This window comes from Manis javanica, chromosome 3 (genome assembly GCF_040802235.1).
Source record: "Manis javanica isolate MJ-LG chromosome 3, MJ_LKY, whole genome shotgun sequence".
Taxonomy (NCBI): domain Eukaryota; kingdom Metazoa; phylum Chordata; class Mammalia; order Pholidota; family Manidae; genus Manis; species Manis javanica.
In genome coordinates, this window is record NC_133158.1 from 55,911,573 (window position 1) to 55,932,094 (window position 20,522).

A 20,522-nucleotide genomic window follows, 5' to 3' on the forward strand; every position below is an offset into this window, starting at 1 on the left:
GGCTATTAAAGATCAAGCTCAGCATATAGAGAATCCTTTGTAGTCTTGTTTTTCAACATTTTATTTTCATTCATCATAGTAAAAAAAGTTACGGGATGTGTTTCTTTGAATATAGTTGAGTTGATCATAGTGAATTCTATACTCAAATCTGTATTTCTGATAAACTGACTTTGTTTTTCTGTTTTCCTTTCCTGCTCACACTTTGGACAGGACAATCTTTGTTCCCCTTCTGACATCCTTCAGCTAAACCTCAGCGTTAAAAGAACTGTTGAAACACTCCTTTCTCTTGGGGCACATTCAGAAGAATCCAGTTTTGTCTCTCTATCTATCCAGCTTTTGGGTTTTGTGGCATTTTACTGTACTTTAATGTTAACTCTCTGTATGCTTTATTACTGGAGCTTCCCCCTCTAGCTGAAAGATGGCATTCCAGCAACTTTCCACCTCATTTCTGTGCTTGGTAAAGGAGGTTTGTTTCTTGTTCAAAGTATTTACATACATGTTTTTTTCCCCTGGCCATCAAAGAGCTAATCAGTAAAGTAGATAAATCCTTTACTCCTATGTCCACACGAGCAGCCCGTCACTTTAGTAAGCATTTGTGATTGCTAACAGAGTAAAAGACCATTTTTTTTCCCTGTTCATTTTGTTTCTCATAAATGTTGAAGCATTTCTTTCTACTAATACAATCCAGAGCCTTTTCTTGGGATATGGCTTAGAACTTTATTTCCAAATGACATAAAATTCCCTTCTGGCCATTTTTCTGTGCTTCACCACAACTTACATGTTGAAACTGTGAGTTGCAGAGCCTTTTCAACAGCTGCTCAAAATGAAAATTGTTTTACTCTTTCCAGGTTAGGGGACACCTGGTCACTTGGATCTCTGCATTCAGTTGTGTCCTGAAATTCTAAAATCTCCCTTTATCGGAAGGTACAGGTACACCTAAGGATTTGCTGTCTGAATATGTGGAAGGCACTGCTGTTTAATCTTAATAATTTTAATTTGACCAGAATACACAGTCCAAAGATCATGCAGGTTCCCTAGAGTACTATCCTGAGCCTAGTGTATACACCCGTTTATATTTACTGTTTGTTACCTTTAAGTGAGTTCATCTTTGGAATCCTATTTAGAATTTAAGACTGGAATTTATTTAATTTCTAATATATTTGGACCAGTTTCAAATAGGCCAACTTATATTTTATAGGCAGTTAAGATTGTATCTGAACAGCAGCAGGTAAAGAAAGTATTAGGCAGCAGTCTCTGTTCTGTACCCAAGGCAGTGAGTATTGTCTCCTTCAGAATGATTAGTACATTAGCTGCTATCTTAATGCTTGAAACTGCTTTATAGTTGCATTCAGATCCTAATTCTCAGTATTTCTGAACTCTGTTAACAAAATTGGACAACTAAACTCTGTAAGTATGAAGGGAAATTGCAAGGAACATGTCATCCTGTTGTAGAAGTCAGCCTGAAGGTCTGATTGTTTTGGTTTTCTTTCATATTAAATGGGACAATTATTTAACACGTAAGTTTACTGGTAATGCTGAAACATCAAGCACTGTGTTGAAAATGTCAGGTTTATACAGTAGCGGTGCCTCCTGGAGTTTGGGGGTTTCGGATTTGTTTTGTCATTAAGACGTCTCTGAGTCAGAGGTCATTCAGTTTTGTCCCTTTTAAGAAAACACCTGATAAAAAGCACATGGTCTCCTCTGTAGTTTGAGGGGAAAAAATTGTACCTTCTCTTCAGAACAGTGTTCTAGGCCAGCAGGAAGGTAAATATGCATCTGGAAAGCATGAGCCTCTGCAGGAATGTCTAAGCCACAGGCTGCCCAGGTCATAGGGCACAAGGAGATTGAGGAATTGCCCTTGGAGAGAATATGTCTCTCCCAAAAGCAAAGTACCGTGCAGGTTCATTTCACACAGTCAATCTGTACTTGCAGTTGTACTCTAAGTATTTATGTATAGTTGCTAGTTTTGTAAGATCAAAAGATTGTTTTATCAGAAGTATTAAAGAAGTAACTAAGAACCACAAGTACCAATAACTGCTCAAAATAAATACTCATATTTTTTATTGCAACTGGTTTTATGAAATTCTCTTATAATATAGTAAATGCCAGTGAAAAGCTGAGAAAAGCCAGTTACCTTTTTTAATAAATATATATAGTGTCTTCTACAGTAGAACAGAATGCCACTTTCTGGCCTATGTGAGAGCAATCTCTTTTTGAACACTTAGTCTTAAAAGAAAAATGAGCGATAGGTGTTAAGCTTAAGCTAGGCCTTTTTCTGTTATAAGCAAGGAGTAATCAAACACAGTAATGTGACAAACAACTTCTTAAGCAAACATCTAAACAATTTTCAAATATATGGTAGTTAAGATGTTCCTGGCTAAACTCACATTTTAGTTCTCTAGCATAATTTAATCCATCAAATACCAGGACACAAAATACTTTAGTTTTTCAAATACAGTATATATATTTTTTTCAATCTGTAGTTTAGATTTTTTACTAATTCAAACTGGGTCTTCCATGAATTACTAAAGGTAGGGGATAGTTTCTCAAATACATCTAAATCTCAAGGATACACTTCAGTTCTCTCCTGTGATCCCCGCCTGGTATGAGAACCCTGATTTTCACAATCAGGGTATAACACGTGTAGTGGTGTCCCTGTCAGGCTGTTCAAGTGATGGAATGAAACCATTTTGTGTTCCTGTGGTATGTCATTTCCAAAGTGCTTCCTCCTACAATGTTGTATTTTTCAGGCTTGAGCCCCCTGGGCACTGGGATCTTCTCTTTCCACCTGCCCTGTTCTGCTGGTCTGCATCACTCATTTATTTACCACAGTTGAAGGATGTTGCTTTCACTCCATAGCACTTTTCCTTATTCTCTGTTGTGTATGTAAGTGTATGTAAACTTGTCTGTTTCCCAATTTTCCAAATGATATGTATGTACTTTTAGTTGTATTAATAAGGTGACGTGAGTGTCAGATGCCATCTCTGTGTGACTCCTACTACCTGAGATCGGCTCCTCAGGTGTTGACTTTCCATAGCTCAGCTGGTTATCATGAGAGAGAGGAGAGATGCTCTTTTTTTTCAGTTCTGTGATGTTCATCCTATATTTCTCTTTTGTTTGTTTTTATGTTACGTTGTCCCATTTCAGGAGCAATTATGTTTGCCTCTCCACATTTTAGAAGAGAAAGGCTTGAGCCAGGTGGCCGTGACGGTCCAGGCTCTCCTGGAACTTGCGCCACCCAAGCAACAGCAGCCCCAGTTTTCTGCTGTGTGAGGACTCGGGCACTGGGGCGCTGGCCTGGACGAACAGACAGGACGGCGTGATTGCCGCTGCGGCCTTCTGCTTCCCTGAACTCTCGTATGTTCTTAAAGGGACTGTTTCCATGATTCCTGACAGGAATGTTTTGCTTCATTTCTCCATTTTAGGGGAGGTTATATCCATTTCCACTGATTGTTTATGAAGACATGGTTGGTTTTTGCAAATGAAACTTAATCCTGTCATTACTGAGAACCCAGCACTGAAGCCTAAACTGGCTGTGCTTTCCTAGAGGGTAGGCTCTCTTTACTTACCAAGATGACTGTCCTTGCAGAGGGATAATTAGCTCTCTTGAAGGCACAGAAATGCTATTATTTATACCTGTTTTCAAGACCTTGAGAGTCCACTGGCTTCTGAACTTAGTTCGTTATAGTCTCCTGGAGCATTTATTAAAAATACAGATTCTAATTCAGTGGATCTACATTGAGGCCTAGGTATCTGCACTGTCATCAAACATTCCAGGTGTTTCATGTAGTGGAGACCACCATTCCATGCTAGATATTGGTATGATTTGGGGGAGTAATGACTCCACTGTGTTTTCCAACTACATTTAAAATCAGCATCTGTATTATGACTACTTGGATGGTCTGTCTAAGGCAAAAGAAAAATAACATAGAACGGGTTTTTGGACAAAAAACCTCTTTTGGAGAAAATACAGAGTTGTGTGTGTTCTAGGCCTGCCCAGCTCCAGTCCACCCTGTTTAGAGGGTGCTTCTGTGTCATCCCACACTCTGTACACAAGCACTCCCCACACAGCTTCCAAATGCTTAGGCACACTCAGCCTCCGGCTTCACTGCGCCTTCCTGCTCTTCCCCCGTGCGGCTCCCAGCATGCCTGGAGCAGCTAATGGAAGATTATGAAGAGAAAGCAAAAGGGATAGAGGAAAAGCCAAGGTTCTTCTATTTCTTTCAGGAAACTGCCTGTTTCTGTGGCTCAGTTAAGGTGCTTGTGGCATCTTACAAACAGCCAGCAAAGAAGTCTTTTCATCTGTCTTGTCTAACTCCACCTCTAGGGCCTTATTTGCTCTAATTGTGGGTGGAGCAAAAAGGTCCAAGGACTGGAGCATCACAAAGCCAGGAGCTTTTATGCAAGGTTAGCCCCCTGGGTCTCTCTTCTTCCCATGCTTTGGGCCCCCTTTAGTTGTCTGGGTATCTTTGGTATTCTCTGCCTTTGTGAACCAAGCACGTAGAGTTAAGTGAGAAGATACTAGTTATTCAGCGTTTTTCCTATTGTTAACTTGTGGATTTTCTTTGCCAATGCATGCATTTGAGCATAATGTTCTTTCTCTGTCACGTTAATGCAGCATCTAAAAGGAACTTTGGATAAAATTATGTTGAATTATTCTGGTCAGAGTGTCTTTTCCTGTTCTTACAAGGAAACAAGTTCATCAGAACATTTGTTCAAGTTTAAAATCTTATAACATAAAACATCTGGCCCAAAACCCAGTCCTTCAGGGTCCTCAGAACAAAAACAAAATGTCTTCTAAGTGCTTAAGAGCCAGACCCCATTATATTTACAGTGACAAACAGACCCACCAATCATATGACTTGTTTATAATTTAGCTGTGTATTTTTAAACTATAGGTACCTTTCCTTTAGTCAATATTACAATGCCCAGATTATGTAGAGACATTCGAAATGAAACCCAGCAAAGGACAAGACAGCTTGTCACTTAAGTCACTTCTGGGAATAATCCCAGAAGACAAATGTAATGCAACATTTGAAACATTTGTATCTAATTTCCCTGTTGGAATAATTTCAACCTATTTCAAATTTTACTCATAACATGAAACCAGATTAATGTATTTTCATTAAACTAATTCAAATTTAGAATTGTTAGAAAAAAATTTACATCATTATGGCTGATATAAAGTAAAATATCAAATATATTGAAGTTCTTTTCTATGTCAAGGTGCAAAAACAAATCATGATTTTTTGGAAAATTTTTGTATTCAGTGTTTTGCAAGTACCTTTTTTGTTTAACTGGGAACTTTAGCATTTAGCCTTGCTTAAGACTCCTGTGTAAGATGGAGATGACTTTGTAGGAGTTCCACCTGACCTTGTGTGAGCCTCCTACAGTGACCTTCCCAGCACCCACTGTGTGGGAAGAGGCTGAGTGCCCACTCACCAGGGCCCCTGCCAACCACAGAGCTTTGAAGGCGGCAGGTTTCTGGGCTTTCAAACTCACATGCCTAGTGCTCCAAACCAGTTCTCTGGAAACAACTCATGAGAGGAACAGCCTTTGTATTTCGCTAGAACAGAGTAGGGGGCTTCTTAGTAGATCATGTTAATAGTTTTTAAAAATACAGCTTTTATAGCTTTTCAAGGAGTCTGTGATTTCTCCTACTTGCTGCAGCTCAGCAGGAACTAATGATGTGTGACATGCTGATGAGTATGATGAATTTTTGAAAACTAAGCGTTTAAAAGGTTGTAGAAATGAAGGAAAACATGGATATTTAGAAAACTTTTATATACATATTGCAGTGAGATGGAGATTTCATTTTATTTCTGAAAGTGTTGTAAACATGTAAAGATTTTGTAAAACATTGTCCTATATTTGTATGTCTGTAAATACAATGCATAAGTTCTAAGTATAAATATGTCAATATCATGTGTTATTTTATATTGTCTGTATGCCACCTTACACACTGACATTAAAATAAAAACCAACACTTCAGTAGCATGAAATAAAGGCTGATTTGAAAATGTTCATACCTAAAGCATTGTTTCTTTGGCAAAAATGAAATGGTATCTAATTCCCTGAGGGAACATCAGTGGAAACCAGGCCCTTGAGATCAAAATGTACTTTTTCAAGAAAGTGTAGATACCAGTATTGCCCTGTATTTGGAGTTAACAAATATAATAAGGCTTTTAAAATACGTACGTCACGAAATACATGACACACTAGACTTTTATCTCAGAAATTGCCAACTGTGCTATAGGGAAAGCTTCAATATCCCTAGACATTCTATTCTGATTAATCAAGTCTGGAATAATCCAGTGGGCTCATGGTGTCTTGGGGAAGAGGGAGAGTGATCGTCAGCTTTATGTGCTAGGTTTAGGTTGGGGATTTTCACGTGGCTTCTCTTTAGCCTTAGTACCCCGTAAGGGGAAAATTGTTGAGTAAGCAGAGCAGGAATAGACCCTAGGGTCTCACCAAAAATCAGAGACATTACAGGAATTTCTCATTTTCATGCATTGATACAACAAAGCCCATGACCTTTTTTCTGTAAGGAAGAGCAAGAGGAATCTGAAGAAGGTTCCTAGAAATACTTCTTCCCAGCAAAATTTTTTCAAAATATGAAAAAGTCCCAAATCTATAGTATAAGCTAAATCAGGGTTTGAAAACTAATATAGCAGGCAAAGTGAAATAACTAGGCTGCACCTGGGGATGTCCAAATAAGAAACAGCCTTTGGGTGAGTCTCTGATGGTAAAGTGTCCTTGCTCTCTTCATCCCCAGAACACCCGAGGGAAAGACCGGAGATGATTCTCACTTCTTCTTGCCTCTCCACTTGTCCTTGTCTTCGTCTTTACCTTTTGAATCCTTGCCATCATCTTTGTTCTTGGGCATTTTGAAACCACCAATTTCCCTCCGTACCACAGTGCCTCGCCACCAGGCCTGGAGCTGAAAAGAAGCGAATACATTTTCTAGTATGCCTGACGAGCTGCGTTTCTACATGAGGAGGTGGTTTTTTGATGAAGTAATTTCTGTCTAAGACACGGACTGCGTGGCCAAGCATGCTCTCCCTTCAGCAAGGCTCCCCTGTTGTGCAGGACCCGGAGCTTAAGCCATGGACTCGGGGGTAGAATTCTCACAGTAAAATTTTAAAAAGGAATTCTGATTAGCCCAATCTTTCCTTTGCACTTAGAGACCTAAATGCCTTGTGTTGCTGCTCCTCATGAACATCCGCATTTCTCCTATCTAACAACCATTTGATCCAAAAGGTATTTTAGTTATGTGGGCCCATGAAAAGTCGGCACTCAGAAATGTGCAGATAATCTAGATAAGTAGACTTCCTGGTGCATTTCATATCTTTAAGGATTGATTAGGATCAGTACTCTCAAAAAGGATTTAGACAGCTCCCTTAAATATGTTAAGTCGTTAGAACTATTCCCAATACAATCTGGGCTGATTTAAAATCAGACTAAGCCCTAACAACTGGGAGCAGCAAATCCTTAGTGACAAGAACAAAAGTGGTTTTCGGCCAGGTCTTAACATTTTTTATGTAAATCAAGGAATGCTGACAACCAGGAAACACCATAGAAGCTCTGTAAGTACCTTCTAACTACATCTAACTCTCTCCTAACAGAAAGCTCAAGTCTGTGTTTGGATACCTGATCCTAATGTACTTGAAAACTTACTTTCTTAATCTACCCACTAATTACATCCCAAACTAATTTGCACACTCTAAGGTCTCAGCAGCTGTTCCTCTTTCAGAGAGAAGGGCAATCCTCAAAACAACAGTTTCATCCAAATGATGAATCCTTGAAACATTTATCAGAATCTGACCTCCCAGTTTTAGCATCACTAATATACAGGGTTCATATAAAACTAAAATATCTTTTTTTTTTTCTAAATTGCTATTTATCTCCACCTTACTTGAAAACAACTCTTAAAATCTAGCAGCTAGCCTGGGCTGACTTACATAAACAGAATTTTAAGAAGAATTCCTTTGCAAGCTGTGTTGGTTACAAATAGTATTCATTGACCTCAGCACAAGCTCTAGGTTTTGCTTCCACTGTTAACCACCTTTTTTTCCAGGATGTAGAGTTGGGAGCATGTCCTTTTCTATGTTGTCTCCCTGCACCACAGACTGTGTTGACAAATTCTGACAATAACAAATCAATAGCTTTGTGACTTCTCAATGGTAGGCCAGCTACAGAATTGAAGGGGCCCCAAGACAACAATGATAGCTTTCTACCTTTATGATGCTCTTTAATTCCAAGAAGTCCTGTTCTATCTTCCTCCTGGCCTTCTCCTTCTCTACACGATCTTCAGCAATGACCTGTTCATACTCCCTTAGCTGCAAAAGTAGACATTAACCATGTGTTACAGGACTCTCTTGGCTAAGCTGTGGCCAAGCCAGCCCTGCACTTTTAATATAAAATTTTAAAGCATGCCAAGTCTAAAAATAACTCCCCACCTTCAGAAAAAGAATAACTGGATTCCTGTGTTGTAAATATTCACATATTTATCATTGCTCCCCAATTATTTTCCCTTTGAACTCAAATTTGCTTGAAAATCTTTCATAAAAATAAAATACTAACAATGTGTGACTAATGACCTCAAAATAATGTGATAGAATGTACACATACAAGTAGCAGCCACCTTTTAAAAGAAATTTGGGTTCTACATTTATTCAAATGATGGTAGCATAATGAGAAGCTTTTTAGAAATCATAATATACAAACTGTCTTCAGAGACCATAAAGTAGAAATAATAATAGTATCTACCTCGAGGTTGTTGTGAGAGATAAGTTATTTGTGTGAAATACTAGTAAAGTGCCTGGGACAGAGTAAGCACTGTATGTGCTGTTGTCCCCATCATGTGTCATCATAATCATTGAAAAAGAACCGCTGCAGCTGTTGTCCCTCCCCATCATGTGTCATCATAATCATTGAAAAAGAACCGCATGGTCTCCAGGCACACCTCCACTCTGACCAAAGCAGCACCACTCAGCTGCGGTTGGCTGAGCCATTGCCCGCCCTCCGTGCTCAACCTTCCATCGGCACAGCTGCTTCCTTACCGTCCTTGCGAGGTCTTGGAGGTGTGCTAAGTTACTGGCCTTAGCAGATTTGAGAGCATTTAGCTCATTCTGTTTCATCTCAGTGTCTTTGTCATATTTCTCCATCCAGAACTCTAGCTTCTCCTCAAGTTTCTATTTGGAAAGAATATTAAAACATGGCTCCCACCGGACACAAAACAGTATATATTGTATGAAATCACTTATACAAAGCTCAGGAACAAGCAAAACTTATATAATGATAGAAGTCAGAATATGGCTACTTCTGAGGGGAGGGTTCGTTTATTGGTTGGGACTGGGGCATGGGAGACTTCTGGGATACTGTAAATGTGCTTTCTGTCTGGGTGGTTATGGGAATGCATAGACAAATATTCATCAAGCTATATGCTTAATATCTGTACACTTTACTGTATGTTATTACTCACTTTAAAAACGGAGAAGCGCTTCCCAAGTGGATGAGAGAAGTTGTAGAGAAGAGGGAAAGGAATAAAGGGTAGGTAGAAAATTCTGAAAAAGGAATGGCATCAGACATCTCTTTGATAATACTAAATACTAGTCAAGAAATACTTTAAACTAAGATAAAACACGTAAATCCTTCACTGGCCAGCTTTGTGAAACTGGATACTTGCTATGAAACCATTTGCCAGCTGGCGCAGTATTAAGTGTTATCAGTAGAGGGCGCTGGAGGGACATGACGGGAGCGCTCGCCCTGGTTCTGGTGTGCTGCTTTTGTTCCTGGGGCGTGGCAAACAGTGGCACGTGTGTGGGACACAAAGTGGCACTTGCTCACCTACAAGTTTGCTGAGGAGGATTCTTGCTTGCCAAACACAGTCCACTGTGCCTTACTTGCCAGCTTTATCTCACTAGCTGTAGACCCAGGGCAACAAAGCAAACATCTCTCTTCTCTCTTCACTCCTTCCTTGGGTACTGTCCCTTAGCCCTAGGATGTTCTCTTGAGTTCTCTTGTACCCATTCTTTGTAGTCAATCCCATATTACCAATTAATGATTCTTGTGTTCAGTGTCCCCTGCTCAAATTACTGGTGTGATTTCTGTCACTATAATGATATCGAGTTGGTACCAAACATAGAGTTTACTCCCACCTTCTAATTCACGTGTGTCTTACTAAAGCATCTAAAAATCTTTGCTACTACCATGTTTTGTGGAAAGTCAAAGCAAGCAATATCTCTGCAAACCATATTTGGGCAGAGGCAGAACTGACAGCCCAGATGTGAGACTGAGGGTGTACTATTGGATCTGTCAAGTAAAAGCAAACTGCTTCTGGAGGTTTTTTTCAAACCGGTTTGGGCACAGGGGCTTTGGTCAGATTAATATCTGCCTACCAAGTACCAGTGGCCACTGAAGATTTTCTCTAGTGATGATACAACATCTGGAACTGTCTGTGCAGTTGGAATCACCACCTGATTACATTTACAATAGTCCACAGCCATCTCCAAGACCATTTAACTGCGCAGGCCAAACAGCTGAGTTAAACAGGGGTATGATAAGTATCACCATCTGTAATTCTTGCAAGTCTTTGATGTTGGCACTAATTGATGCAGTTATCCCAGGGGGGCAGCATTACTAGTGATTCACTATCTTGGTAGGGAGAGGAAGTTCCAGAGACTTCTACTTGGCTCTCATTCCATGAGTCAGAGAGCCAATGTGGAAATTCTGTCTGCTGCTAAGTACGTCTATTCCAAATATGTGCTCAGTAACTGGGGAAATAACCACAGGGTGGGACCGTAGAACAAGTAGGCCCAGAGTAAATCAGACTGGAGTTAAGACTCTATCTTTCACCTGACTACCATAATCCCCCATTCTGAGTAGGGGCCACAGTGTTATTTTGGGTCGCCAGGAATTAACATCAATTCACAGCCAATGTGTAGAAATCGAAAAAGGTCTGGATATATTCTTTTTCCAGTGCACAGTCACTCTAATAAATAGCCACAGGTCGCTTTGGGTAAGATTTACAGGAAGATTCACAGCATATACTTAAAGCAATAGTACAGAGTTCAAACTGAGGGGGACCTGCCCCCTTTAGTCAAGGAGCTCTGGGTCTGTGAAGTAACTTAGTTCTGGAAACTGTAGGAGAAGCCATGACTCTTCTTTGTGACTCAAGTCAGGTTTTTGGCTACTAGACTTGGACTTTCTTATGTTACATAGATCAAGGAATGCTTTATCAGGCTGCCCATCAGTTTTGTTCCTAGGGATACCATAATTGATTAGCCATTGCCAAACATCCCTGTGGGCAAAGGCATTTTGATTACCAGTATCCCTGCTACCCATTCATGGTGAATGTGTCACTTTGTCTTTGGCAATAAGTGCTGACATTTGTCCTCTGGCACTCCAGGACCCTGTCATCCCCACTGAAATCAGGGACCCCAGTGAGTTGTGATATCACCCATGGTCTTAACTGGCCTACATAGGAAAAAACAAGAGCTTCCCAAGGGAAGGCCCTCCCCTCACTAATACATTCTCAATGACTTAGTGGAGGAGTGTCTTCTGGGAAGGAGTGCCTCATAGAAGCTAATTCAAAGTAGGTGTTTGGTGGCAGATTTGTTCCCACACATATCTGATACTCCTATCTCCTTAAGTCTTCAGATTCTCTCCTCCATGTCACAGCAGGGAAACTGCATCTCCACCACATTAAATGTGGGCCAGTGCGGGACCCAAGTTTCACTTAACCAACCCAGCAAACGATTAGATCACCTCCAGCTACAAAGGCTAACACATTAAATCCAGAATCTCATTAAGAACAACTATATCCATGAACTTGACCCAATCTAGTGTTATAGTCCACCCTCCTTGGTCTAACGCCCTTAGATTCCATTCCCACACGTCCCCAGGTTTCTACCAATATAGCAAAGTCTTGCAAGTTATTCTGGTGTGTAAGCTATTTACTTCTGAGTTATAGTGACATGAGTTAACTGTCCCCCTGGAACTTGCTGATACTTAACCTTAATTATGACTCAGGCAACAGGGGTGATTGTGCTAGGTGTTAAGAATGAATGTCCCTTGTCAATGCATCCTTCCTCGGATGAAGTCACTAACCAACATGACACTTGACATTCTGTCTATACAACAAACCACAAAAATGAAATATACATATAAATAATATAAAGGAAAATATAAAATTATTATTTGTAGTCAATAAGATTTTCTACCTAGAAAGTCCGAATAAATCAACTGAAAAACCACTAAAATGAGTATGAGAGGACAAAAGGAACCTAGAACAATATACAAAAATGGACAGCTTTCCGTATACCATGCACTAAGAGACATGTCGAAGAATATTTAGCATTGTTATAACAGCAAAACTTGGAAACAACCTAAATGGCCACTGACAGAAGAAAGATTAAATAAATTTTGGTATGTCCCCTATATGTGATATTATATAGAAAACATTAAAGACACACTAAGTAAAAAAAAAAAAAAACAGGGTCTGGAGCAATATAGATAGTATGATTCCATATATGTCACAAATATAAGTAAATGCACACATACATACAACACATTAGTATTTAGGTGCACACACAAGTATGTATATGAAAAGAAAATGATGTGGAGGAAGTCCTTGGAGAGGAGAGTGATTCAGAGAGTTTTCATTTTTCAAAATCTATATATTTTTTTAGTTTCAAAGTTTTCATCGAAAAGTGTTTCTGTACTGCTTGTGTTATTGGGTGGAAGATATGGAAAACACTGACTTCATCTATCCATCATCCATTTATCCAACTTATCTGGTTATCAAAGCTTATCAAATACCTGCTATGCATCTAACATTTGAAACAAGTAAAATGATACATAATCTTTAAACTGCAGGGATACAGAACCCTGATACTACCAGATACTTTTTTCAGTAAAAGGCCTATGAGATAGCATCTATAAATTCTTTTCTTTACACATTGGAATTGTTTACAGAAAATTCATTAGTTCTCTCAAAGGCAGGCTGTATCATGACTAAGTGGGAAAATTTTTCCTTATTTACCCAATAGGGATATTTTTTAGGACTCCACTCAATTTGGTTTGTAATTAGTATTGGAAATACTAATTAAAACCATTTCATCACATACAACTCACCCAAGAAGAAATGAAATGAGTAAATAAATATATGGAAAAACATCAGTTCTATTAGCAAAAAAAAGTAAAATAAAACAATCCACTAAAATAGTAGGCTTTTAAAAATATCTAAAATGGCAGTGCTGTTGAGGATACCTTGGAATCGGTGTTGGCATACATTGCTGATGGCCATGTAAATTAGAAAGTATTAGCAATATTTATCAAGAGTCACAAAATATCAGTCTGTCTGACATAATAATCTCATGCTTGAGATTTACTTTGGTAAATAACTGCAATGAAGAAAAATAATGATTTGGACAGAACTGTCATTACCGCATTATAATGATGAAACTTTGGAAATAACCTAAATATAAAAAATAAAGGGTAACCAGCAAACTATGGCAGAACCATTCAATGGAACATTATAAAACTATTCTAAATTATTTTATGAAGACACTGTGATAACCTTTAAAAATATATTGAATGCAATTGGCAATTCTTAAAAATCTTACCTCAACTAAGAATGTTATTTTTATAATTTAAAACACCAGTAAATTTTGTTTTAAAATTCTAACTGTGAAAAAATAAAGGAACAGGAAACAGTTTCTTATGTAATGCTAAATGATAGAGGCAGAGGACAAAATTTTACCTATATCCAAATTACAGCTTTATAAAATATTCAGATGGTTAACTTGTAAAGAAAACGGGGTACAGCTCATTTTTTAGACTGGTAGAATTATGGCTGATTTTCTTCCTTTAAAAGAATTATTTTGCTGTCCTTGGCATTTTGTAAATAGAAAACAAACACATCAGAGAGTAAAAAAGTTTTGGTGACCCACCTGCTGCTCCTTCCGAAGGAATATCTCGATGTCCATGTGAACCCGGTTCTCCTCTTCAGTTTTTAACCGTAGTTTCTATGAGAACAATAAAACCAACCTCAGGACTTCTTCCCAGCAGGGTTGGAAAGGAGACGTTCTCCGGATTGGAGTTGTGGCTGTGACAGTAGCCCAGGTTTTCTTTACCAGCTGGGCTCCCAAGAACTCCTCGGTATTGCTCCCCAAGCGGCAGGTCAGCTCCCTTCCATTCAGTTCACGCTCCCACACAGGGCAGAGCCGTGCGCCTGGCGCTGTGCTAGATACAGGCAAGTGCCCGGAACTAAGGACCACAAGCCCGCTGCCTGGAAAGTGATGTCAGTTTAAAGAGTGAAACAATACTTGCAGGGCCCGAGGTTGCTGGAATCACAAGGAAATTCCGACTGCAAGAAAAAACTGCTGGCGTGCTCCTAAGCCACACCTGGGGGGGTAAGCTTTCAGATAAGCGGGGGCTCAGAGAAAGGAGTCCTGCACACAGATGGCAGCCCCACTAAAGTTCGCTCCTTCTCCCTCCCTATTGTTCTTTCAGCCGCTCATCTCTCCTCCCAGTGAGCGTCTACCCCTTGTTTCTTTCTCCTGATATTTTTTATTGCGACTTCTCTGTAAGTTTAGGTTTGACTGAAGGTCACCTCTCAGCATTTCTTAGTGGAGGGATAAAAGGTACCGGGTGGGTGAGGAAAGCAGCAGCGAAAACCTGCCGGTAGAAATAGGTACCTTGTTTTGCCCTCCCTCTATATACCAGGAGAAATGGCAAATGAGTTTATAAGATAAAGTGACCACGGGAAGAAAGGTCAACCGACTGTCTAAGTCATCACGAAAAAGCGGGAGATAAAGGCTGCAACCCATCAGAATCTCTGCTGGCCAGTGTGCAATTCCTCGCTCCGTTTTTTTGTGTTTAATCTCGAATGTTAGGGCTGCGGGAAAGAGCACGCAAAAATCAAAACAACCTCGCTTTCCTCCCCTTTGTTCACGGAGGTAGTGTTTAGCCGGCTCATGCCTGATGTACCCTGATTACCTCGATCTCTTCCAGCAATAGTTCCTCTGTCTTGTTACATTTCTTCTGGGTCTGGGAAATCTGCAGCTCAGAGTTTCTCTTCATATAGTGATTCTCCATATTGGTTTTTGCCTTCATCTCTTGCAACTGGTCCTTGAGATTAGCAATATATTCATTCTGACTCTGAATAAGACCAGGTTTCTAAATTAAAATACATTCTACCTCCATTCAGTTCAGCCAGTGGCTTAAGCTTACCTTTTGTATTTATAAATAACAAGGAATTGGATCTGTTTTTCTGCTATCACTCTATAGGAAATTAAGCTAATAATCATGGATAGCATAAATAAAAATGAAAGGTAAATAGTATAGGCATAAGACTGCAAGATTCTTTCTAAGGCACACTATTTGCTACTCTGTATTCACAGGGATTTCCCATTACTGTCTCATTCTGGAAGAAAGAGCTTTGGTCTAAATGATTAAAATACCTGAATTCACAGGCAAGTCCCCAGTAGCTGTGTAAACTTGGTCAAGTCAGTTAAACTCTCCTAACCTTACCTTCAATAAAATAGAAATACTAATATCCACTCTGCCTGAAATATCTCTGTTAGTGTTTATAAGTATCAATTGAGAATATATGTGAAAAACCTTTGTAGGTTACAAAATGCTTGGCAAGTTTAACTTCTCAGTATCATTAAAAAGTATTTAATCAGTACCACACCAGGTACATAGCGGAGATCTAAATAGACATAATCCTTGCCCTCATAGAGTTTACAACCAAGTGGGTGAGAGAGGTGGTTAAAAGGAAACAAATATGTGTAAACTTTTTTAAAAGTGCAAATTGCTATGAAATAGGGCCATGGACTCTGGGAGAAAATAATAAGGAAGACCTACCTTAGACTGGATGATCTAAAAAGGATTCCCTGAGAAAGGAATGCTAAAATTGACACATGAAGGATACATATGTCTGTCACATGAAAAGTGGGGTCAAGAGAATTCTAAGGAAACGAAAAGCGTGTGCCAAAGTCTGGAGGCAGCAAAGACTTGGATCCATTCTGGGAACTGAAGGAAACTGTGGAGGTTCCAGCCCAGTGAGGGTTGAAAGTGAGACAAGATGAGGCTGGAGAGCTGGGTAAGAACAAACCGGGAAGGGCCTCAGAGGCACTATTACGAAGTTCAGATTTTATTCCAAGTGCCATGGGAAGCCTCAGAAGGGTGTCAGTCAGGGAGGTAACATTTTATTGTTGAAAATATTCAAAGTGTGAATAATTCACAGAAAGATGATCAGAGTAGCTGACAGCACAACAAACATACAACCACAACTAGTAGTAACAATGCACAGCTGTAACCAGGGATCTGTGCTTCTCCAAATATCAACCAACTCTAATCTTAACATGTAATCTGGGGGGAATCCTCAGTAAGTATTCGGAGAAGAAACAAAGCAGAAATTGGTCGAGGTAGTCTATAATGAAAAGCGAACCAGTTTAAAGAATCACAAGTCCCTAAAATTAGTCAGAAAGGAATGCTTCAAGTCATTTTGTCTGACTTGGTGTAACTCTATGTACAATTCCAACTGTACAGCAGTTATTCCAGCTGCATCGGAGCCATTCCAAAGAGATGAGTATCTCGGCAGAGAATATGCTACAAGCCCAGTTCGTACATCTTAGTACTTGAGTAACTTCTTACAAGTTGTAGGATTGTGGGCAAATTATTTAACTTCCCTTAGACTATTTTTCATCTGTAAAATATTGCCTATGCCTAGCAAAACTTAGATGCTCAATAAACGCCTGTTAAATGAATTTTATGAGATAGCTTTTTTGGCTCATTTTTTTTCTTCCCTTCTTTCTATACACTCCTTCCTTCCCCCCTCCTGGTTCCAAATTGCATGACAGTCAACGTTTCTAGGAAGACTTGAGCTAAAGGGAAAGTGATTGTTTCACTTCTTCAACTGGTATCCTTTTACCTATTTAATTACTTAGACTTGAAGATCCAGCTTAAATATCACTTAAATCCAGAAAACCTTTTCCAGAAAACCTCAGCCCACATAAATAATTGTAGTTTTGTTTTTCACAGACTCTAACAGTGTTGAACAGTTAGGTATTCGTTAACTAGTGTCCATACAAAAAATACACTTTCAAAAACTCAAGAGAATGTTCTAGTCAGTTTTCTTTACCGAACTGAATATTAAGTCTTTCGGAGTAACAACATACAGGTCAGAAATGCCAAGTTCAAACTCCAGGAGTTTCTGTCTGTGACAAACAAAATATGGTACTACATTATGTAACTGTTAATAAGATCATACAACATTGATCTGCCAGTTACATTGCACCGAGCGAAAGGCATCTGGTTGCTGCACCGAGCGAAAGGCATCTGGTTGCAACACTGTTGCCACAGGCCTCTGATTACTCTGAGTTCCTTCCTGTGTTGCTGTTCTGCACAAATGTATGGCCTGCCATGGTGGTAGTGTGGAAACAAAGGAGAGGATATAAAATACTGACAAGCTACTGATTGTGAAATCATAATCAAGGCATAGTAATAAATGAACTGAGGTATCATTTCATGTCTTCATCTTCTCAGTGTGCTAAAAGGAGGCAGCCTAGAAGCAGTGGGTGACAGGCCAAGAGTCTTGAGTGCAAGAACTCCTTTTAAGATTCTCACAAAGAAAAGATCTGCCTTCGCCACAACCAAACATCACAACTTTGGTTATCCATGGTGTCTGGAACTTTCCACGTGATCAATGTCTGTGGACTGATGTAACATATTTGTGGGTTTTGTAGCAGCCAAACCTTACTTCCAAATCCCAAAACTGCCTTCAGATCTAGACTTCTGGACTTGTTATTTGAATTCAAAGAAGCATGATTTAGTAATAGAAAGAAGCAGTCAATCAATTAGAATTAATAATACTGTGAAGGCTACCACAATATGCCAAAAGCTTTTAATGGTAGTGTCTGTTTTCATAATTGAACACAAAGATGACAGTACTGGTTCCTGCAAACTTTGGAAGCTACTGTCTAGGGAAGTTGGAACTTACACCTCAGGCTGCCTAGTTAGTTGGAAAAAGGAAAATGGGAATGTGGTCTATTAAGTGATAAAAGCCTGTATTAAATTAGCAATTCATATTTGTCTTTCACTAAGAATACAAGCTGCTTCTATAAAAGTCTATGAATTTTCCTGTTCTCAGATGCAGAAGAAATATAATCAAGTCCAAACTTCTAAATTTTCAGGCTCCAATTCCACCCATTGCTTTCACTTGAACTATTCCCTTCCCAATTGTACCAATGTCCTCTTGTCTTTCCTTTTGTAATAAAGTTTCCACATATCTCACTGTCTTGGATGATCTCTTCTGAGTAAACTACTTTAAATGTGATGCCTAACCGCAACAGAGAATAGGGGAGCATTTCTTCCCTGTTCTATGAACACTATACAGTGCCATAAACTGCAATCATGAAAACAAAGAGGAAGCACTACAAATGCTTTTCACAATAGTGTATGGGAATATGCTGTCATGACTGTTAATACTCCGATAACAAGCCATTAGAAAAAGCACTGTGAAAGATGGACTCTGAGAAGTCTAGACAGGGGAAGGCAGGCACCTTTTAAAAATGCTGTTACTACAATGAGTTGTGGGGCCCTAACCCCAGGTATTAATATTAGAACCTGGCTATCCCTCTAATGAAACTGTGGAAGACAAGGTAGGTCTTCACAATTCTCAACATCTAAGATTCTTCTAACCAAAAGTAGGGCTTCAGTTTCACCTTTGCATGTTCTTGGAGTCAGTTCAGCACTCTAATAAACAGGGTTTTGAATTCTGATATCTATTACTTAACATATACTAGCTTTGAGTTGCTTGCAAATTTAGCAAGCAAGCCTTCTACATCTTCATTTTATTCTTTAATCCATGTTGGAGCCTAGAGAGCATCATAGTCATCTCAACCTATTCCCTTTAGTACCAACTCTGTATATCTTGCTTCCCCAAAAAGTAAATTAGAGTCATTGAAGAGTGCAAAAAAGCTGAGGAGCTGAGTGAACAAGAGAGCCAGGTAACATGCAAAAACTAGTAATAGGGTGGCAAGAGAAAACAGAGGATCTTGGTGGGTGGAGTAGTTCAAGCCTGTTTTAAACTATCATGCAAAGCTTTCTGCAGAGCACTGAGCTTTCCAAGGCACAGTCAGTGACCATGGATGGCACTGGGCTGCTGAATGAAGAACAGAAGTGTGAGGAATAAGCAATGCTGCAGTTGGCTTAGGGCCACCCAGTCTAGACATGTGAATCCAGGTCTAGGGAGCACATTTCCATGATTAGCCCCTGCTAAGAAGGAGGTACAAGATGTTCTTCATCCAGCAGAATACAAGCAGGGCACCATAAGGGCCAAAGGGCCATAGTTGACACTCAAAATCACCTGAGCACCATTGGGAAGATCCCTCTCAGTTTTGCAATAAGATTTTAGGGTTCCAGAACATCCAGTTTATGCCACATGGCTCCTTCTATAACCAGTCAAAATGAGTAGGAGTGGGTTCATATCCTTCATGTTTACTACATCTAAACTCAATAATCATGGCAAAGCTGATGTAAGTGAAGGACTATTGTTTATCAGTCAAGCTTCTCCTTGAAGACACTCAGATTTAGAGCTTAAAGATTTTCTTTCCAGCTATCTACCTATATTTCCAACTGTCCAGCACTCAAGATTTGAGGGAAATGAGAAGACTAATGCCCAGTGGGTAAGTAACTCCTCCTTGGCATCCGATTTTGATAATATCTCCCAGATGCTGAACACCTCAGTGGCAGCTCCAGCATTGGAAGGTTTATTGTACATGCTGGAGGCATTAGAATGAGGTAAGGGCAACTGCTTAAAGAACTCTAGGTGAGCTTATCACCATGGGTCTAGAGCTGACTAGATGTAGCCCTACCAAGCCTAACAAAGACTACAAATCCAGAATGGCAACATGGTCCCAAACCCTGACCTCTAGGGACAAGATAGATTTCTTACATGATGAACCTCCTCCCTGCTAGATGGCATCCACTGATGATGTTTGCCCAGACAAGCATGGCTTGTAAGAACCTGCATACTCTGCTCCCTGCTTCCCATCCTAGTTTCATCTATGCTTTTCTTCCTTTCTCTCCAAATTCCAGCAGCTAAACTGGCCTTCCTTCAGTTCCTTATATATCCCAAGTTCTATCTCCAACTGATTCTTCAAATGCTCTACTTCCACTATTGCCAATAAATTCCTACCAGGATGGCCCTCACACTGTTAATAAGTGTACACTCTGAACAATACAAATGGAAATTACATAAAACCATTAGAGAGTGTACAAAATCAGGCAGATTCTGAAGGGAGTAGACACTTGTAAGAAGGGTACAGCATGGGATGAGTTCCCCACTTTTGATGACCTTTGGTAGACCTTGGTCAGCGTTATGGGATGGGTGGTGGTGGTGGTGGTGGAACAGCTAAAACTCTGATTTAAACTCTGATAATGCTAAAGTTTTTCCAGAGTAGTAGTACCAATATAAATGCTCAGTATTAGCATATTAGAATTCCCATCAC

At 39.6% G+C, this 20,522-nt stretch overlaps 2 protein-coding genes across 18 annotated transcripts in view; one reads left to right on the top strand and one right to left on the bottom strand.

The window, feature by feature from the left end:
* The window catches only part of LRCH3 (leucine rich repeats and calponin homology domain containing 3), a 113,819-nt gene extending 107,793 nt beyond the window's left edge, over positions 1-6,026 (top strand). For 5 of the 7 annotated variants that reach the window (XM_073231477.1, XM_073231478.1, XM_073231476.1 and 2 more), the window contains one exon: positions 211-6,026. In XM_073231477.1, the coding sequence (XP_073087578.1) occupies positions 211-411 (201 nt within the window). In that variant the 3' untranslated portion in view covers positions 412-6,026. The remainder of the gene's footprint in view (positions 1-210) is intronic. The other 2 variants (XM_037013216.2, XM_037013215.2) reach the window with 1 other exon arrangement.
* Positions 6,027-6,047: 21 nt separating this feature from the next.
* The window catches only part of DRC9 (dynein regulatory complex subunit 9), a 38,259-nt gene continuing 23,784 nt past the window's right edge, over positions 6,048-20,522 (bottom strand). For 10 of the 11 annotated variants that reach the window (XM_073231493.1, XM_073231489.1, XM_073231492.1 and 7 more), the window contains 5 exons: positions 15,004-15,165; positions 13,956-14,030; positions 9,063-9,194; positions 8,238-8,339; positions 6,048-6,940 (listed from right to left, as the gene is read on the bottom strand). In XM_073231493.1, coding sequence (XP_073087594.1) covers positions 6,806-6,940; positions 8,238-8,339; positions 9,063-9,194; positions 13,956-14,030; positions 15,004-15,165 — 606 coding nt within the window. In that variant the 3' untranslated portion in view covers positions 6,048-6,805. The remainder of the gene's footprint in view (positions 6,941-8,237; positions 8,340-9,062; positions 9,195-13,955; positions 14,031-15,003; positions 15,166-20,522) is intronic. The other variant, XM_017641892.3, reaches the window with a different exon arrangement.